General features: G+C 40.7%; 1 protein-coding gene across 16 annotated transcripts in view; it reads right to left on the reverse strand.

Moving 5' to 3' along the window:
• PSPC1 (paraspeckle component 1) overlaps positions 1-16952 on the reverse strand; it is a 71709-nt gene extending 54757 nt beyond the window's left edge. For all 16 annotated transcript variants that reach the window (XR_014230524.1, XR_014230525.1, XR_014230526.1 and 13 more), the window contains exons 1-6: positions 16481-16952; positions 14254-14555; positions 11371-11466; positions 10149-10345; positions 2204-2288; positions 1116-1224 (exon numbers count right to left, since the gene is read on the reverse strand). Coding sequence is in view for 5 of the 16 variants with exons in the window: in XM_082333931.1 (XP_082190057.1) it covers positions 1116-1224; positions 2204-2288; positions 10149-10345; positions 11371-11466; positions 14254-14555; positions 16481-16861 (1170 nt within the window). In the remaining 11 variants the exon portion in view is untranslated. The remainder of the gene's footprint in view (positions 1-1115; positions 1225-2203; positions 2289-10148; positions 10346-11370; positions 11467-14253; positions 14556-16480) is intronic.
• Positions 16953-19588: the final 2636 nt, after the last annotated feature.

Genomic DNA, 19588 nt, shown 5'->3' on the forward strand with positions numbered 1-19588 from the left:
GGAAATCTTTTATTTTCTAAGTTCTCTTAGGATGTCCCAGAACATACATAATATATTCTTCTCAACCCTATAGAAACTGTTACGGTATAGAATGTAAAATAGGTATTTCTTCCACAAAACACAAAATCAGAAAATAGCTGAGACACCAGCAGTTTATTTTTGATTCATGTATGAAGCTGTACCTGTAAAGGGGAGCAAAATTCCCCCCTGCAGACTACAGTTGTTATAATAATGTAAAAGACCATTGTGTGGATGGCTTATTCATCGCTTCCTCACTAAGAATAGCTGTAAAAGTAAAAGGTATCCTTCTCACATGAAACTAAAGCATTCGCAATACAGTTGCTTTGATTTAACTGCTTTGGTTGGTAGAAAAAAAATCATACCCTTGACCAAAACAGATCACCATGAAAATTTAGAAGCTGACTCCTCTGGTACCACCATTTTGCTAGTCCTGCAGGATGAGTCTTCAGAGGCAGAACATGCCTAAATTACCAATATAAATAACATAAAACTTATAGCAGAGGGCCATTTTTTTTCCACCTTTATAATCTTTCGGTCTCCTTTAGTAAAGATTTTGAGGTTTTCCTCATCTAGTTTTGCAGAAGGGTCAAAGGGGTGAGTGATTTTAGGCTCCATATGAAGATAACACTGCCCATTTTGTTTCTGAAGTATATTATTCTTAGTAAGTTAAGCATAAACCAAAACAAGCAATTCAAACAAGCTTAACAGCCTGAACTGGTTTAAAATTTAAACGTTCACTCAAACTAGGGCACCTTCTTATGGAAACATCATTTATTCCCATTTATTCTCACTTAGAAAAATTCCATTTTTTTATGGAAAAATTCATTTCCTGAATAAAAGGCAAATTATTATCTGAACACCTTCACTTAACTGAAATGTCACATCACCAGCTTGTAGGAAAACTAACAGTGATGCCATCATACAAGAGAATAACTACACTACTAAATTTGTACCACTCCACTCATGAGAACGATGGAATACTGAAGGAAAAACAGTGAACAAGAAGGTGGCAGCCCAATAGCTAGTATATAAAAATATTACGATTAAAAAAAAATCTTGTACAATTTGGACTTCCGTCATAGAATTTTACTTACATTGTCCATGAAATTTGGCTTAAATCCTCCCTCCTGCTGTCGTCGTAATTCCTCCTGTTCCCTCTGACGTAGCATCTCTTCTTCACGACGTCGATGTTCTTCTTCATGTCTAGAATATTTTTCAAAAACTATGTCAACTTAGACTCTTGAACCTGTTCAGGCTTGTATTCAGTCTCAGAAGGTAAGATCAAGCATATAAACAAATCTGGTCATTATTTTTATACAGTGTAAGGCACTAATCTACTCCACCTGATGGGTTTGAATATTATTGAAGTCTGTTTGTTTGTTTGAAACTGGAAGACAGGTAATTACAATACCAGTACATTCTATACCTGTTCTTCCAGCTACATATTGGTAAGCAGATTAAAGTACTCCAGTTTTTAACAACTCACTATGGATTAAAACATTTCAATACTGCCAAAAGACACATTTTTAACTCTGTGAGGTGTCTGCATTTTGTTCTTTTTTCTTATCTACATTTCTTGTGATATTTAACATAAAAATTATAAACTCAATCAACATGATTATACTATCTGTCTGTTTTCTTAAATTTTAGCAGAGGCATGAAAGCAAGTATTTGTATGAATCACATCTTAGAGGAAAAATTGTTTGCAATATACCAGAATATCAAGTGAAAATAACCGCAAAAATCTCATGTCAGGCTATATATTTGCAATGCTACTATTCCACATGCAGATCACCTGCCCATAAATCTTAGAAGCACGTTCATATCTATTACAGCTCTATTACAGCTATGCTTCAGTCACAAGGTTAAAATAAATCATATGAAACAAAAAAATTATGTTAAGACACTTCTACACTATTTAGAAAGCTCAGAAATTTACAACAGAACTAGTAGAGCTGAAATAAACGAAAAAATTCAAGAAATACTTGAAACCATTCTTTTATATTAGCATAAGTGGTCACTTTTCTGTTCAAGAACAGAAACATCACACATTATGCTTTTGAAAAGCAGCTTTTTAGCAGCAGAAACATTTTTATTTGCTATCAAAAGCAAGCTCGATAAGCTAGAGTATCTAAATTCAGCAGCAGCATGCCACACCTTTGCACAGTAGAAGACAAAATACCTCAATTGTATCTGCTTGCGTTTTTGAAGTTCTTGATTGCGAAGTTCTTCCAAACGTCTCAATTCTTCTTGACGTCGCATGAGATCTGACAGGATTAAAAATGTAATAAGGATAAAAGCTGCCAATCAGCAATGTGGCAACACAAAAAATTGCTATTACTGTCAGATTAGAGTTCTAATATTAAATTTTTAAAGAATTTTCTCAACACATTTAACTAGTTTCTTCCCATAAAGCTAAGTCTAAAAAAAAAAACCACACTGGATCCACGGCTCACAGAAACACGGAAAGGTACAGAACTGGCAAAGCCTCCAAAGCATGTTATGGAAACAGAAATCTTAAGTCCTCAAACAAAAAAAAAAAAAAAAAGGAGAAAAAAACCTCAATCACTTAAATCACATCCTGGTTTTACATCTAGGGCAAGGCATCAATTTTCTCACAATGCTGTGTACTGCTCAATGCACACTAGCAAGAAAACTAGTATAATATATATGGGCTTATACTCTCCACTACCTTTTGCAGACCACTGCATGGCACACATCAGAAAAGTGCTATGAACTTCAGGTGCACGTAATCTGAGCTTCCACAGAGATTTATCACGACTCTGCTTATAGCGACTTACAAATGACTAATCTGTAACACTACCAGAAAGGAACAGCTGTATCCTCTTAAAAAGCACTTAAAATGCTCTTAAAAAGCAGGGCCCAACTAATAGTAATTACTTTTGCTGTACTTCTGACCAGTCACATTATTGATTTCTGCCTGGAAATCTATGCTTTCTCCAATGAATATTAATTCTACCTTTTGTTAGAATGCATCTGTTTGCCCTTTCTGTCTTCATAGGATACTGGCCACATGACGTTATTTACAGACACCATGAGGAACATTCCACTACACCGCCCATTATATGCTTTTTGTGCTTTAGTTCAACTACTCCACACATTTCTCTACGCATTTCTTCACTATTCTAATTAAAGCATCTTTTTAGCTATGCAAATCACTCTCCTCAAACTTGCATTTGCATATATTATTACAACATAACCTTTTACTTTAGTATTCAAAAACAACTACAATGACCAGTACATTTCACCAAAATATCATGTATTTAGTTTCTTTTCTAACAAAGAAGATTATCAGATCTGTACTCTCACAGCATCCCTATTAACATTGGAAGTCCTTTCTCAAGCACACTTTGCAGGCTTGCTTTTCCAATCTCTTTGCAAAATGAACCCATTTCACACTTCAATAGAATATGATTACATTGAAGATTCACTCAAATCATGAAGTCTGAGGGCTGCTTCTTTCCAACAGTGCTTGCCATTGCAGGCTTGGCCACTGTTATCCTGATACTCAGGGAGCACCACAAGCACACTTTTTTTTTTTTTTTTTAAATAAGCTTTAGATGATTTCAGAGTACTACTGAGATCAAGAACCAACCCATTCTACACTCAGTGCTGTCCACTGTTGGAAAAGTCATTTCCTTGTCAGTTCTTTGTTCTTTCAAATTTATGTAGCATTCCCTTTTTTGTGTGTTAATACACAAGAAAAAATTAATTTTTTCCACAGCATAGCTCTGATTACTGCCTTTCCTGAAATTGTTCGTATTTTGAAGTTCAACATACCAATTTATGATCCAGTACCATTTGACAATGGCAGAGTATTGCCACAAAGCCTTACTAGCAAGATGAAAATACAGATCCAGAAGTTCAGGCTGTGCACAGACCCATTCATATTAAAAGATCTGCAATGATGGTAATTCTGGACTGACATATGTTGGACACAGGCCCTTTCTCTGAATAGAAAAAACCTGCACTAAAGCAGCTGTGAAAGAAAAAAAGACAGAAAGTATTATTATTAGTTTCTGTACTTTCTTGTGCCTAAAAAAGGGCAAGGTTTTCATTTTATTCTCAACCTTTTTCAGAGCAGAGGGCAGAAGGTGAAAGTGTACTCTCACCTCATAACTTAATCCTACAAGCAGGAATACCAAGTCCAAAAAGATTTTTAAGTTGTTTTAAGCTGATGAGTTCTCAAGTTCTAAAAATGGAAATGTCCAGCTTTTATACAACTGATAAAGAATGAACCTTCTCATTAAGTTCAGTCATGTTTTCCAGTATTTTCATAAACTATTTAACCACCATTATGAGGGAATATTTACAAAAGTCTGAAGCATACCACCAATATGTAGATAAGAAACATCATGCCAATTTACTTACACATGGAAACACGTATTCTGCTTTACAAATTACTTCTGACTCAATCTGTCAAAACATGACACTGAAGTGAAAAATTACATGTACCAAAAGACTGAAGTCTACTTTCAGTATTAATGCCACACCATGAAATCCTGAGTACTTCAGCCAACATGCTGAAGTCCTATTAGCTTTCATAAAGCAATTTCTATAAAACCTTCACCTGCAGGAGTATATGAACGCTAGTAAGCTCACCCTTCCTATCTTCTTTTTAGCCCCTGACAATGAATATACTGTATTTCATATTTCAGAATAACTATTTCAATACACCTTTACATCTGTGGTTTGTGCATCAAGTATACAAAAATATTAATTCTAGGTTTGGATGCCTCAAAAGTTCCATTGCATCTTTCTTAAAAACCCTGTGATGCACTCTCATTAATATAATTAATATTCTTGGCATGGTCTGAACTTATACCCAGAGACACTGTTCAGACCAACAAGATTTAGAAGCAGCTAATGTCTGAAAATAAATACAAGAGAAAAAAAACACCTTAGTTTCATACACACTGAAGCTGGAGAGTTGATGAGATTAAAACAGAAGGAATGTTTACCAACCCGAGAGTCTGGAAAATTAAACATCTGCAGATGCATAAGAGAAATCTAATAATATGAACAAAATTCCAAGTTATTTGGTACCAAAGAGAAGTTAACCAAACAGGGAAGAAAGAAACCCTCTTCCCACGCTAACAAAAAAGCATGTTTCCTCACTGAATACTAGCACCAAAAGCATTCATATTCTAGTGGCTCTTTAACGTAAGAAGTAATTCTTTTCCTTTTGCATATAAAAGTAGAGCTTAATAGATATTCAAAACAGGATTTTTTTTTTTTCCTTCACAGTGTCCTTAAAAGAAACTCTAATACCACAAAACATACCTAAGCTGTTCTCCCACATTTTAACATCAAGACCTTTTCTATCTTTAATAAACAGGCCACTCTCTTCTTGTCTCAGTTTAAAACATGATTAAGGCATGACAATTTGAGAAAAAATAATCCCTAACCTTGCCATCAAGCACAGGCAACAGGTAGATAAATCCTAAAAAAAATTAAAGAGTATAAGTTCTAGAACTGCATCATCAGCACTGTCAAATATTAACAATTAATTAATGGTAAATTTCTCCAACCTGTATTTTCGGCACTGTATTTTTACCAGTATCAAAGTCACAGATATACACAAAATTAAAAAATGTCTCAAATTGAAAAGGGGGAGGCTGTACTGTGTATTATAGGCGTTGTTGGGTGTCGCCGAGGTTAAGTTGGCCTATGCCCTGCATCAAAACTGCTTCCACGAAGAAAAAAAAGGCAGGTCATTGTCGTAGGAGACTCCCTTCTGAAGGGAACAGAAGGCCCAGTATGCAGACCGGACCCACTTCCTAGGGAAGTCTGCTGCCTCCCCGGGGCCCGGGTTAAAGATGTGAAGAGACAGCTTCCTGCCCTGGTACGGCCCTCAGATTATTATCCATTATTGATTTTTCAGGTAGGCAGCGATGAAGGTGCAACAAGAAGTCCGAGGGCAATCAAGAGTGACTTCAGGGCCTTGGGACAACTGGCTAAGGGATCAGGAGCACAAGTAGTGTCTCCTCTCTCCTTCCAGTTGCAGGGAATGATGAGGGAAGAAAGAGGAAGAGCCAGCAGATCAATACCTGGCTCCAAGCCTGGTGTCACCAGCAGCATTTTGGGTTTTTTGATCATGGGTCGGTCTACACAACACCAGGCCTGCTGGCAACAGCCAGGGTACACCTGTCTCAAAGGGGGAAAAGGATCACAAAATTATAGAGATTTTGATTCTTGGAGCAGTAAGGAGGGGGGTCAGCAGAACTGCTGCCTTGGACTTTCAGAGGGCAGACTTTGGCCTGTTCAGGAGCCCGGTTGACAGAGGCAGTCCCTTGGGAGGCAGTCGTGAAGGGCAGACGAGTCCAGGAAGGCTGGACATTCCTCAAGAAAGAGATCCTAAAGGCGCAGGAGCAGGCCCTCCCCATGTGCTGAAAGACAAACTGGCGAGGGAGAAGACCGGCCTGGCTGAACAGAGAGCTTTGGCTGGAATTCAGGAAAAAAAGGAGAGTTTATGACCTTTGGAAGAAGGGGCAGGCCACTCAGGAGGACTACAAGGATGTCGTGAGGTTATGCAGGGAGAAAATTAGAAGGGCCAAAGCCCAGCTAGAACTTAATCTGGCTACTGCCGTAAAAGACAATAAAAAATGTTCCTATAAATACATTAGCAACAAAAGGAGGGCTAAGGAGACTCTCCATCCTTTATTGGATGCAGGGGCAAACATAGTGACAAAGGATGAGGAAAAGGCTGAGGTACTCAATGCCTTCTTTGCCTCAGTCTTTAACAGTCAGACCAGCTGTTCTCTGGGTACCCAGCCCCCTGAGCTGGAAGACAGGGACAGGGAGCAGAATGAAGCCCCCATAATGCAAGGGGAAATGGTTAGCGACCTGCTACACCACTCAGACACACACAAGTCTCTGGGGCTGGATGGGATCCACCCAAGGGCACTGAGGGAGCTGGCAGAGGTGCTCACCAAGCCACTTTCCATCATCTATCAGCAGTCCTGGCTAACCGGGAGGTCCCAATTGACTGGAGGTCAGCAAGTGTGATGCCCATCTACGAGAAGAGCCAGAAGGAGGATCCGGGGAACTACAGGCCTGTCAGCCTGACCTTGGTGCTGGGGAAGGTTATGGAGCAGATCATCCTAAGTGCCATCATGCAGCATGTACAGGACAACCAGGGGATCAGGCCCAGTCAGCATGGGTTTATGAAAGGCAGGTCCTGCTTGACTAACCTGATCTCCTTCTATGAGAAGGTGACCCACTCAGTGGATGAGGGAAAGGCTGTGGATGTTGTCTACCTGGACTTTAGTAAGGCCTTTGACACCATTTCCCACAGCATTCTCCTGGAGAAACTGGCTGCTCGTGGCTTGGATGGGGGTACTCTTTGCTGGGTAAAAAACTGGCTGGATGGCCAGGCCCAAAGAGTTGTGGTGAATGGAGTCAAACCCAGTCGGCGGCCGCTCACAAGTGGTGTTCCCCAGGGCCAGTTCTGTTTAATATCTTTATCAATGATCTGGATGAGGGGGTGGAGTGCACCCTCAGTATGTTTGCAGATGACATCAAGTTGGGTGGAATTGTCAATCTGCCAGAGGGTAGGAAGGCCCTGCAGAGGGACCCGGGCAGGCTGGATCGATGGGCCAAGGCCAACGGTATGAGGTTCAAGAAGGCTCAGTGCCGAGTCCTTTACTTGGGTCACAACCACCCTATGCAGCGCTACAGGCTTGGGGAGGAGTGGCTGGAGAGCTGCCTGGCGGAAAAGGACCTGGGGGTGTTGGCTGACAGCCGTCTGAACATGAGCTGGCAGTGTGCTCAGGTGGCCAAGAAGGCCAATACCATCCTGGCTTGTATCAGCAGGACCAGGGAAGTCATTGTCCCCCTGTCCTCGGCACTGGTGAGGCTGCACTTCGAATACTGTGTTCAGTTTTGGGCCCCTCACTACAAGAAGGACATCAAGGTGCTAGAGCATGTCCAGAGAAGGGCAATGAAGTTGGTGAAGGGTCTGGAGCACAAGTCTTATGAGGAGCAGCTGAGGGAGCTGAGGTTGGTTAGCTTGGAGAAAAGGAGGCTGAGGGGAGACCTTATCGCTCTGTACAACTACCTGAAAGGAGGCTGTAGCGAGGTGGCGGTCAGTCTCTTCTCCCAAGTAACAAGGGATAGGATGAGAGGAAATGGCCTCAAGCTGAGCCAGGAGAAGTTTAGGTTGGATATTAAGAAAAATTTCTTCACTGAAAGGGTTGTCAAGCATTGGACCAGGCTGCCCAGGGAAGTGGTTGAGTCTCCATCCCTGGAGGTATTTAAAAGACGGGTAGATGCAGTGCTTAGGGATATGGTTTAGTGGTGGACTTGGCAGTACTAGGTTAATGGCTGGACTTGATGATCTTAAGGGTCTCTTCCAACCTAAACAATTCTATGATTAACATCCACATTCCTCACCTGTAAGATATACCTATGCTTACATGGAAATGAAATGCTTTAACATTTTTCGCCTGGAAAATAAACCAAGAAACAACATGACAGGTGCTGCAATAACTATTTGGCATTTCAAAACATTTTTCTACTGTATTATGTTCTGTATTTCAGTACAAGATCTTATATAAACAGTATAGTTTCATACTAAAAGCAAGCACGCCTATTTAGAAAAAAACATTCTAAGTAAACTTTTTCCTAATGACAACTTTCAGTTGTAGAAGATTTAAGAATACTATATAAAAAATGAGATATGCTCTTTTTAATCTCTTTTCCAGTTACAAAAATGTTTTTAAACTAATTTTAAAAGACTATGTGTTTACATTCAATATATCCAAGCATTTAGGTGCTTTAATTCCACCAACCTAGTGAATACTCTAATCCAGCTCATATAGATACTTTCAACATGTCATTCAAGTCAGCAGAAAAACTTAAGATAAACCACTGTCACACAGGGAAGTCGTATTATCAACAAAGATGTCCTTTCTTAACAGTAAGCATTAAGTAAAGCCAAATAATTGCAGCAGACAGCTTGTATGAGTTATCTGGGTTTAAGTTTTGAAATGTATCCACTACTTAGAATCTCAAGGAGTTCAAATCCCTTTAACATGACAAGGCACTCTTATTCAGCCTATCAAGCTAGTTATTGTACTGTCTTATGATCTAACAGCCTTAGGGACAATAATTTTAGGTAGCCATGATCTCCCTTAAATTAAGACTTAAAAAAAATACTTCAATGTTTCATTCATGTAACAAACCTGGAGATCCTTTCCAACTGATTTGCAATACATTTAAACTTCGTCCACTCAAGTCTTGCAATTTAGCAGCCATACATAGGGAACTAAAATCAAGCAGTAGTTCAATAGTTCTGAACTGGAAAGCAGTGATTTTATGTCTACAACATTTTGGGAAAAACGTGTTTTGGGGAGAAGGCTAACAAGCAAAAAGTACCAGATACTCGCCCTGTTACTGTCCTCTCGCTCAAGAAAGACAAGCTCCATCCAGCTCCATTCTTAAAGGTAGGGCTTGAAAGCATTTGCTAGAAGACTTTTTTTTCCCCCAACACTAGCAGAAAATAAGATGTCCAAACAATGATGAAAGAGGGATATCTGATCTTAAAATTTCAAGAACGACTGAAATTCATGGCAACTGTGAGTTATTTTGAGTTGTTACATACATACAATACTATGCACCCATCAGACGACTTAGCTGCCTTTCAAAGGAAAAAAAAAAAAAAAAGTAACATTAGCTACTGTAACATTTAAAATCGTACCAGAGGTGCACAGGACAGCCAAAAGAAGTACATGCTATCATTTTTTCTGTTTTCCTGCACATGGCCCACAAACAGTACTTAGTCCTATCTAGTACAAGCAACATCAAAAATAGAAAATAATTTTACTGATGAGTGTGAAGCTAGCGTTCAATTTCTTTACATAAACTACTTATACTGGAGCAACTTATAAAGTGAATAAAACAGACCTAGACAATCACTCCTTTCTCAGTTTCTTAATCCATCTCTGCAAACCTGCAAGGATATGCGTAAGGAGAAATATTTCCCTTTTCTCAGTTCAATGCATTTAATCACATCTAGCAAAACCTCTAACATACAGCTCAATACGCTACACAAAGAAAATCTATGACATAACAAATTTAATACTAGTAGATTATCTGATTTTTACCTTGCCTCATTAGCATTAGCTGATGCTCATGTCTAGCTGCTTCCATTTCTGCCTCTAGTTTTTCTTTGGCTTCTCTAATGTTCCTGTCAACCTGTTCACGCTGTTGCTTTTCCATCTCATCAAGAGCCTTCCACCGTGAAGCGTACTCAAACTCAAATGTTCCAGGCTGAGCAAAACGTGGAGGCTGTTCTCTTTCCCTAATAAAAATTTTGCAGTTAAAATGTACAGAAGGACACATTTAGATCAACAGCTGCAACAGCCAAGGAATTTATAAACAATCACTTCAAGTGTAGATCTGACACTAAAACAACCTGTCAGATGACCACATTCTAAACCAGTCAAAGCTTAATTCAGCTGTTAAGACAAGTCATATGATCAGTTAAATTGTCCAAATCTGTTCAATTTATATAATTTTAAGATAAAAATTCATATTTACGTCAGTACAAAATACTAAGCTGCAATACTAGATTAACTGTGTTCAGCCTTCTAAAGCAAGCAGTCAATTCATAAAACCAGTTATTTAAATATAAAAGTTTACTAGACAGCTCAGAACGTTAGCCAGAATCTCTAAACATTAAAAGGTGCCAACATTGTATTTCACATTCTAACACTAATATTGTAACTAACAGTGACACATTTTTAAAAAGTGGTATTCTACAGCCTTACCAGAACAAGCATTTTAACTTCAAGCAACAGGATCTCTAATAGCAATCAAATTTCAATATTAAAAATGAATATTATCAGATTAGGTGACTTCTTTTCCACCTCATGATGAAGACTCACTTTCTTATGTCATGCTAAAAGTTTTATCTGAACCATGGAAGCTGCAAAGATTTACACCCCACTGACTTTACAGTTAAGGGGCTGTTCAGAGAGCAAAAACTCTGTGGATATACAAATCTGCAGGATTAGACCACACCCCTAATCCACAAAATTTGACTATAACTTGGTTGGCAACAAGCTCCAACTGGTATCAGTGTAGGCCAGGAATCTATCTGCTTTAGTAACTGCACAGAATGTTAAAACAACAAGTCAAGTCCGAATTTTACTATGATTAGGAAATCTTGGCAAGGTCCTATTTAGTCCTTTGACACAAAACAGCACAACATATAAAACACTACTTCCTGTTCCACAAACTCAAAAATAAAAATTAGCATACGTTTACCAAGCTAGCTAAGTAACACAAATCATGTTTTAGAAAATAAAGCTGAACACAACTTACTTGTGATACTGTTGTGTTTTTTGCATTAACTTCTCTGGGAGCCCATCTTCATCATCAAATTGCTCCATTGGTTCTACAACAACAGGTCGAGGTGTTCTGGAAGACAGTTTCGATTGAATAACTAAACCATAAATGAAGCAGTTAAAAGTTATTTTAGTATTTTGAGGAAACACTCCAGAAAGCTAACGTTATCTATAATACCTGTGTCTAGCAAATTCTTCTTAAATCGTAGAATTCCAATGAAGCCTGATTTTAAGAATTATCTTTGAAAACAATTGTTTCTACACCCAAAACCAGCTATTCTACCTAGAAACCACAATTTACTTGATGTAGTTCTGTTTGCTATGAAGCACTTAAGGATTAAAACCAAAAATCTCAAATTCATCTACAAAAAATTACAAAATATTGAGGAAGGAACTACCTTTTTGTTTTTATCAGTGAGGCACCACAGGGGTCATGATTATATTGGAAAAGCACCAAACAAACCCAAAACAGAGCAACACAACCTATTCATATTTCCACAGAATATTAAAAGTTACTTTTGAAAGTTACTCTACAATTGAAAACAGCTTGGTAATTTGGCATTAATTTTCCAGTGATAATTAGAAAAACATTTCTGATTAAGTTATTTAAAACCCATTCTTTGAACAACCATACTCTCACAAATCAGAACCCTAATTTGTCTTTGAAAATACCTTCCTTGAATTCTCATTATCTGTAGTAATTAGAGGCAAGTATTAGCCAGTACTGCCAAGAACAGCAGTATAAGGATCCCGAATCGTGTAAAAAGCTCTCTGCATCAGTCTTGGGAGCATAGCCTACAATACACACCTTAACGCAATAAGAAAAGAGCTAGAGACACTATTTTCAAAACACCAGTGCTTATTTACTGTGTTCCACACCTTTATTTCACTTTGCACATCTTTTCACAGAAAAAAAAAATCAATATATTTTAACAACATCAACAGCTGAAAAAGAAAACTTTGGGCTTTGAGTGTAGATTAAAAACATGAAGTCTGGAATCATAGAGCACAACTCAGCAACTGTTTCTCCTGATGTTATCTGCATGGCAATTGCTGGCAGTTCTGTTATTTAAATGCAACCAAACTGTGGTGTTAACAAGTTATGATTTAAAACAACTATTTTAGATCTCTAAACTAACATTTCAAATGCCTAGTTTTGATATATTTAGCCCATGAATTGAAATATTTTCTTCTGATCACAGAGTTTTCAGCTAAAAATGTAAAATTTTAGATTCTGAAGCAAATCATCAAAGTATCATGGCAGCAGATTCATGCTAATTATCTTTGCAACTGCGCATTAGGGAACATGTCAGCCACCTAAGCAAGATAAAGATTTATTCACTCAGGCCATGGTTAGACAGTCATTTCAATCCAAGGAATCTATCCAGCTGGTAAAACAGTAATACCCTCCCTCATATCCTAGCTTCTTTTTCCCTGCCACATCTCTTATGCCAAGAATAGCATTCATGTAACACTGAATTAGATTAGTTCCCTGGTTTGGCTCACCATGCTTCCATTCAAATACTAATGCCAAGAAAACCCAGGGGATAAGAACAAATTGCTGGCACCTACTGATAACAGTAAAGGCATATTCAGATTGAATTTACTACATAGCCACCAGGTCAGTTCAGTGGCACACACGATTTATTAGATTATCATGAGAAAAAGGAGTTCCAGACCCTTTCCCCACCTGCAATCTCCTCCTGCCTTATCCTCTGCTGGACCTGATGTTCATAGCACCCATGTTAGCAAGCACCTTCACATTCTTAAACAGCCAAAAATGAACCCAACAAAAACAGCTGAATACTTTACTGTTGTTTTAGCAAGCACAAGTGGCTTTACAGAAGTATCAGAAAGTTCTCAAGCAGATAAAAGATCAACAGCACAACCAGGGCAGGAAGACAAAAAGAACTATAAGTTCACCAATTTGATGGCAGCAAGCTTCCATGCTGTGGAACCACAGCCTTATTTTCCCAAATGAGAATCAGAAAAATAAAAATTTTTAAAAATCCTGAATATCTATCATTTCACACAGTCTTTAAGAAAGCATTTGAAAGTGTCACTAGTCAATGTGTTAAAGCACAGCAGTTAACAGCTCTCTTCAGCAAGTACAGAAATAAGAGATGCAAAAGTGCTGTAATTTGCAAGCTTGCTTGCCCTCGAATTAGAAACTTTTCCATGGAATGGTGCCATAATCTTCTGCAGAATCTAAGCCTTCATCTTCAAAACCCAACAAAAAAAATAACAACAAAAAACCCAACAAAAACCAAATCAACAAAAAACAACAAAAACAACAAAAAACCCAACCAAAAAACCCAACAAAAAACCCACAACAACAAAAACCAACAAAAAACCTACTTCTGGCCTTTCAAGCCACAAATGAAACTTTTGAGACAGAAATAAACGCAGGAAGACTTTCCTCAGTTTACAAAATATGAGCAATATAGTGCACTGTTTTGCTAAGAAACAGAGGAATATTATTTTGTCACATTGTTACTGTGATCAGGAAGAGTGCAAGCAATGAAAATAAAGTGTCACTAGAAAGAGCCCTACCATATAGAGAATGAAAAGTAATATTGCATACAGACAAGCAAAATGTTGCTATCAGACTCTCATATGGTAATTACAAGTCTTTTAAACAGTAAGCAGAAAAAGATAGTTTTCCTCACCAAAAAAAAAAAAAAAAAAAAAAAAAAATCAGGAGTATTTGGGGTATTCATGGAAAACACCTTAGTTTCTCACCTCACGGCTTTCATAATTTGAAAATAAAATAAGAACTCAGGAATACTCATGAATGCAGTTTTCTTTCACATCAGAAATATATACTCACACAAATTCAAACAAAAGCCTATGAACTTACGTTGTTAGCAAGAATGCCCCATCACTGCATCTTTCTAGAGCTTTCCGTGCTGGAGGTTTTGCTGCAAACTCTACGAAACCTTTTCCTGTAGCTCTGCCACGATCATCTACTACAACAACAGCTCTTTCCACTGGCCCAAATTGAGAGAATGCTTGTTCCAGCAGCTCATTAGAAACCACAGGTGAAAGATTCTTGACCGTTAGGGCAGCTCCATGTGTAGCAAATCGAATTCGAAGTGGTCTGCTCTTCAAAATAGTACCATCAAGCTCTGCCTTTGCTATTTCAGCCAGTGTCCTAGATTCCTTTTTCAAGATATAAAATATTTTATATATTTTATTTTCAAAGACAACAGATATCACTTTTGTGGTTCTCCCCCCCCCCCCCCCCCCCCCCAAGTAGCAATTATTTTTTTCCTTCACTTGAGCACATTAGCATCAGGGTCATTTAACTCTTCTTTCCCCCCTCCCGCCCCCAAAAAGCCCCAAAGTTCCTGTCCACTGACTGGAAAAAAAAAAAAAAAAAGCATTTGTCATCCTCCATGATTTATTCTAAAACACGACACAGATGAAAAATTTTGTTGTACATTGGAGGACTTAACAAATGCTCATTATGATGGATACATTTGTGCTGCTCTGTAAAGGCTTTCAGCAGAGTTGAAAACTTAATGCTTTTTCACATTTACCTACTCAAATGCTTATATTCTACATCCCTAGCTCCATATAGTAGGAAACAGCATTTTCAAAGATTACACTACAGAATCTAACGTGTTTTGCGTTTTGGCTTGGGTTTTTGTTTTGTTTTTAAATAAGTGAAAATATCACACTCGCTCATTACCGCTGTTGGATGAACTCTCAATGGATGTCCAGTTCGAATTTCATCAACAAATGATGAAATTACCTTCTTTGCTCATGTATTCATTCTTCTCACATTTATGGACTTTCTGCACCGACATCCATGAGACAGTCTGCATCAGTAACTGCCTCTTTTCTCATTTCAGAGATTTTCACCAAGTTTGATACCTGCAATCCCTTACATTTAAAGAAATTATTCTTTAGATCATAGCCATCTTCTCCACAGTTCAACTGACTAGGTATATTGTTAAAAAACCAACATATTCCCTAAACATAATGGAAAAGGGAAGTTCAGACAAAAGCTATATCTAATCTCTATCACATACAAAATTGAGCAATGACATGTCAACATATTGCACTTCCTTCAGAAAATTGATGTTTCAGGCTGGGGGATTCTCAGGGTAAAAGATGTATCGCAGAATGCCACAAGCAATTATCTTTAAGATGACAACCAAAAAGAAAAAAATCCTAACCAGTAAAATATATGGAAAAACCATAACTAGAGACACCCAAAACACTCTAAAGCTATTCCCAGAATGATATAAATCAGTGCATTCTAGAGATGGCAGTCATGAAAACTAATCCCGCACATTAAATTGATATTTAAATACAATACCATAAGTTTTCAGATGATTCCTTTTTTGCATGCTCACTTGAGCATATTCGATCGATTACCCCTAAAAATCTAGTCTTATCCGGACACAAATAACTTAAACAAACTAAGGTCCCATTTCTTTGCAATTTTGAGATTACACGTTCCGTTTTCACAATGTGTGAGCACTGGTATTTTAAAACAATCCTGTCCAGTCTTTAAAATTAACTGTGTTTTCGTAGACCAAACCTATACTCATAACGAACTGCACAGACTGAAATTTGCTTCTGCACAAAGAAGGATTTTTTTTCTAGTCCTGAAGTACGGTTAATTTTCCCAGTTAAATCAGGAAAGCTTTCATACAGGTATTACACGAACAAAGCAGATCGCGCAACCACGTCTGCCACTGACGGAGGAGTAACAGGCTGCAGGGGCACCCGCGGCAGCAGCAGGGCAAGGGCAGCCGGCGGCGGGGCCCCGGAACGCGCCCAACACCGCGCAGCCGGCTGGGAACCTCAGCGCGGCGGGCTGGGAAGGCTGCTCACAGCGCAGGCCGCTGGCGTGGGCGCACGGAGGCAAACGGGGGAGGGGGCAGAAGGAGGAGGAAGCTGAGGGAACAGCGCTAGCAGCAAGGAGAAAGGGAGAGAATGAGGGGCAGCCACTGCCTTTTTTTCCACCCGCCCGACAAGGCAAGGCGGGGAGGGAGCGAGGGACAGGAGTCTCCCGCTTGCAAAGGCAGCCCCTGGGTGACGGGGCAGCCACAGAGGCTCGCGCGGTTCCTCACCAGGCGAATGAAGCCGAAGCCACGGTCCCGATTTATGAAGACCTCGCTGGGCTCCCCATAGCGCTCGAAGAGGCGCTTGAAATCTTCCTCGGTGATATCAGTTGGCAGATTCCCCACGAACAGTCGGCAGCGCTGCGTGTAGCTCTTCTCGCCAGGTTTGAGAAAGCTTTTGATATCGATGGTGAAGCCAACCTCCTGCTCTTCATCTCTACCTTCTTTGCTCGGCACTAGCGCCATGGCCGCCGCTGCCTCACTCTCCGTTTCTAGGCCCCGCAATCCCTTCAGGTTGCCGCCGCCGCCGCCGCCCCCCACCATGCCCAGCGGCGCCGCTGGGGAGCTATTCTCGATCCGCACTTGCTTCAAGTTCCTATTCGCTGCCATATTCAGACGTCGCTCCTTTCTCCCTGGTTTTCTCGGGGGACAGGGAGCCCGGTGCGGCAACCACCACCTCCCACCCGCAGCCAATTCAAAATGGCGCCGCCGCCAACCTCGGCGAGTTGTAACGTCCCGGCGGAAAGCCCCGCCCACCATGGCCCGCGCGGCCTGCCCCGCGCGGCTCCCGAGCGCTGCTGGGCGCGGGGAGGGGCCCGCGCCTGCGCCCTCCCGCGCGGCGGCGGGGCTGCCCTGCCCTGTCAGCCTGTCCGTCCGCCCGCCCGCCCGCTCGCCGGTGCGTCCCGCCTGCGCTCAGGCGCAGCGGCTCGCTCTTGGCTCCGGCGTGCGGGCGAACCTGCCTCAAACCGCGAGAGCTGGGTTTCTGCGTCCGCTGAGACAGATGCGCACCAGCGGGCTGCGCCGCCCGAGCGGATAAGCCGCCCAGAAGCCTCCCTGCTGCTCCTTGCTAGCTCGGCTGCCTCGGTGCCTGACCCGCGGAGAGCAGCCGCAAACGCAGCCACGTTGCATTGGCGGTCTCGGGGCCTGCGAGCTCGGCGGCGGCCCGTCCCCAGGCAGAAGAACGCCTTGCTGCGGCCCGCCCTGCGGGAAAGGCGGGGTGCCCCGGGGTACCGGTGGCTGCGGGACAGGGAGGCAGTGAGAGGCGCTGAGGCGCTGCAGGGGAGCGGCGCGGGGAAGGGAGGCCGGAGCCCTGCCGCACGGCACGGGAGGCCAGAGGGAGGACGGGCGGGCAGCGCAGAAGCGTTCACCGAGTTAGATGTGGGGACAAACCCGAGTGGAGAGAGGCCTTGTTACGTCTGCCGCTCACAGAGCAACTTCCTACAGGGCAACAGCTCTCCTTACACAGGTGATTACTTTCGTCGGAGAGGTGTGAAGTCAAATGTTTACTTCCTTGGACCTTCCCTTCTTGTAGCTAGGACTACAGGTCTCTCTGCATCAACAGGACTAGAGTTTTCTCTCCTCCTCGCCTGCCAGACGCCCAGTTGCTTGGTTTGATCTGTGTGCTTCAAGCAGGAATTCAACTGGCGCGTGGTTTCTCAGGCAGAGCTCCTCAGGCTGCCCGGGGCCTCATAGAAAGCCTGATAATCATCAGTTCTTGGCTCGTTACCAGAGTAGCCTGAGTTCTTCAGGTGCCCACGTAGCTCTGCATCATGCAGGGGAACTCCTAGACAACAGAGCAAGACTTCATGAGAAAATAACTATTATTTGTTTTATTAATAGCACTGAAAAAGTCCAGACAATCTCATGTGGTTAATAGTTACTTCAGCTAGTGCATGGCATGTACTGTTCTTTTGAAAAAGGAGTGTCAAGCGTGATATTCAAGAAAAAATTAATTCTACAACAGGCATGAATCCATTGTTCAGGGACTTCCCTGTCCATTGGGGAATTTTTTAAGTTCTTCTGTCTTGTTTTTCCATTTGAGGCACAAGAAAGATCTCAGTCCCTTTCCTCCCATCTCTCAGCTTGTACTAGGATCTGGAGAAAGCATGACCTCCCAGACAGCATGTGTTACTTTATCAGCCCACTTGTTTCCGAAGCAGACTTGTGGTTGTAGGGCATTGAACTGAACCCCATTTAAACCTCTGAAAATCCAAAAATACGGACGATAGAGGAAGGGTATCTACTCACAGCAAAGGCAGGAAGTCAGGCAGTGTAGGGACATGAGGGAGCTATTAGAGTAGCAGTATAGGATCCCTGAAGCTTGATCACCTTGACTGTCCAAAGAGCTATGGTTTGTAGTGTATTTAGGATTCAATAACAAGACAAAAAAGGAATGACTTAGAACAAACCAATAGCTTTTTAAAACTGGTAAGCATGTAAAGGGAGTGAAATATATGTTAGAAATTATGTGACTATACATTGCAGAGAGTGAAAGCTCAGTAGATGGGAAAAGGGAGATGCGTAGAAGTCTGCTTGTTAAGTTATTGCCAATGCTGTGTAATATGGTTTTCAGACACAGCTTTCCAAATCAGGTTAGTAATAAAAGCTACAACCACTTAAATATACAGCCATGATTTCCTGTGTACTATAAAAAAGTCAATAGGAGGAGCAAGGAGTGTTTAGAAATTCCATGCTATTCTTACCTTTCCTTAGCTGTAGCAATGTCTGAATAGTCAATGATAGTCGAGTAAAATAGATCAATAAAATTCCAACTTCCAGAAACAAGAAAAGGAATATATCTGCAAAAAAAGAGAAATACATATTTAATATGCTCATGTATCCATAGCTTACCTTCATTAGTCAGACTCACGGTATAACCATAATGCATATACTTGCACTGTTTTTAAACTTTGTTCAGCAGGAGCAATTTGCACGTGCCCTACAGTCGAACATTTTAGGGTGATGTAGAAAAAGAACGTGACATCTGCTATGCTCAATCACTTCCTCACTTTCATTTACAATATATTATTTCACATTTTACTCATTCATCAGGACAACCCCAGACAGTTATCTCCTACCTAACTGCCCAAAGTCTTCGTGGCTCAATGATTGCTATGCCTTGCCACTGATACCACTTAACAAAAAAACATTTTGAAAGGAGACAAAATGGATCCCTTGAAGTTCTTGTTCCAATGCTTTCCTTCTATTATAAACATCCACTTCAATTTTTATGATTTACTAATAGCAACTTATATCACAGGAGAAGTTCTGCTTGCCTGTTTCAGCCACTCTCCCTAAGTCTGGTATATAATACTTTGAATGCAACTGAACTATGTG

This window comes from Platalea leucorodia (genome assembly GCF_965183815.1).
Source record: "Platalea leucorodia genome assembly, chromosome: 2".
NCBI lineage: Eukaryota > Metazoa > Chordata > Aves > Pelecaniformes > Threskiornithidae > Platalea > Platalea leucorodia.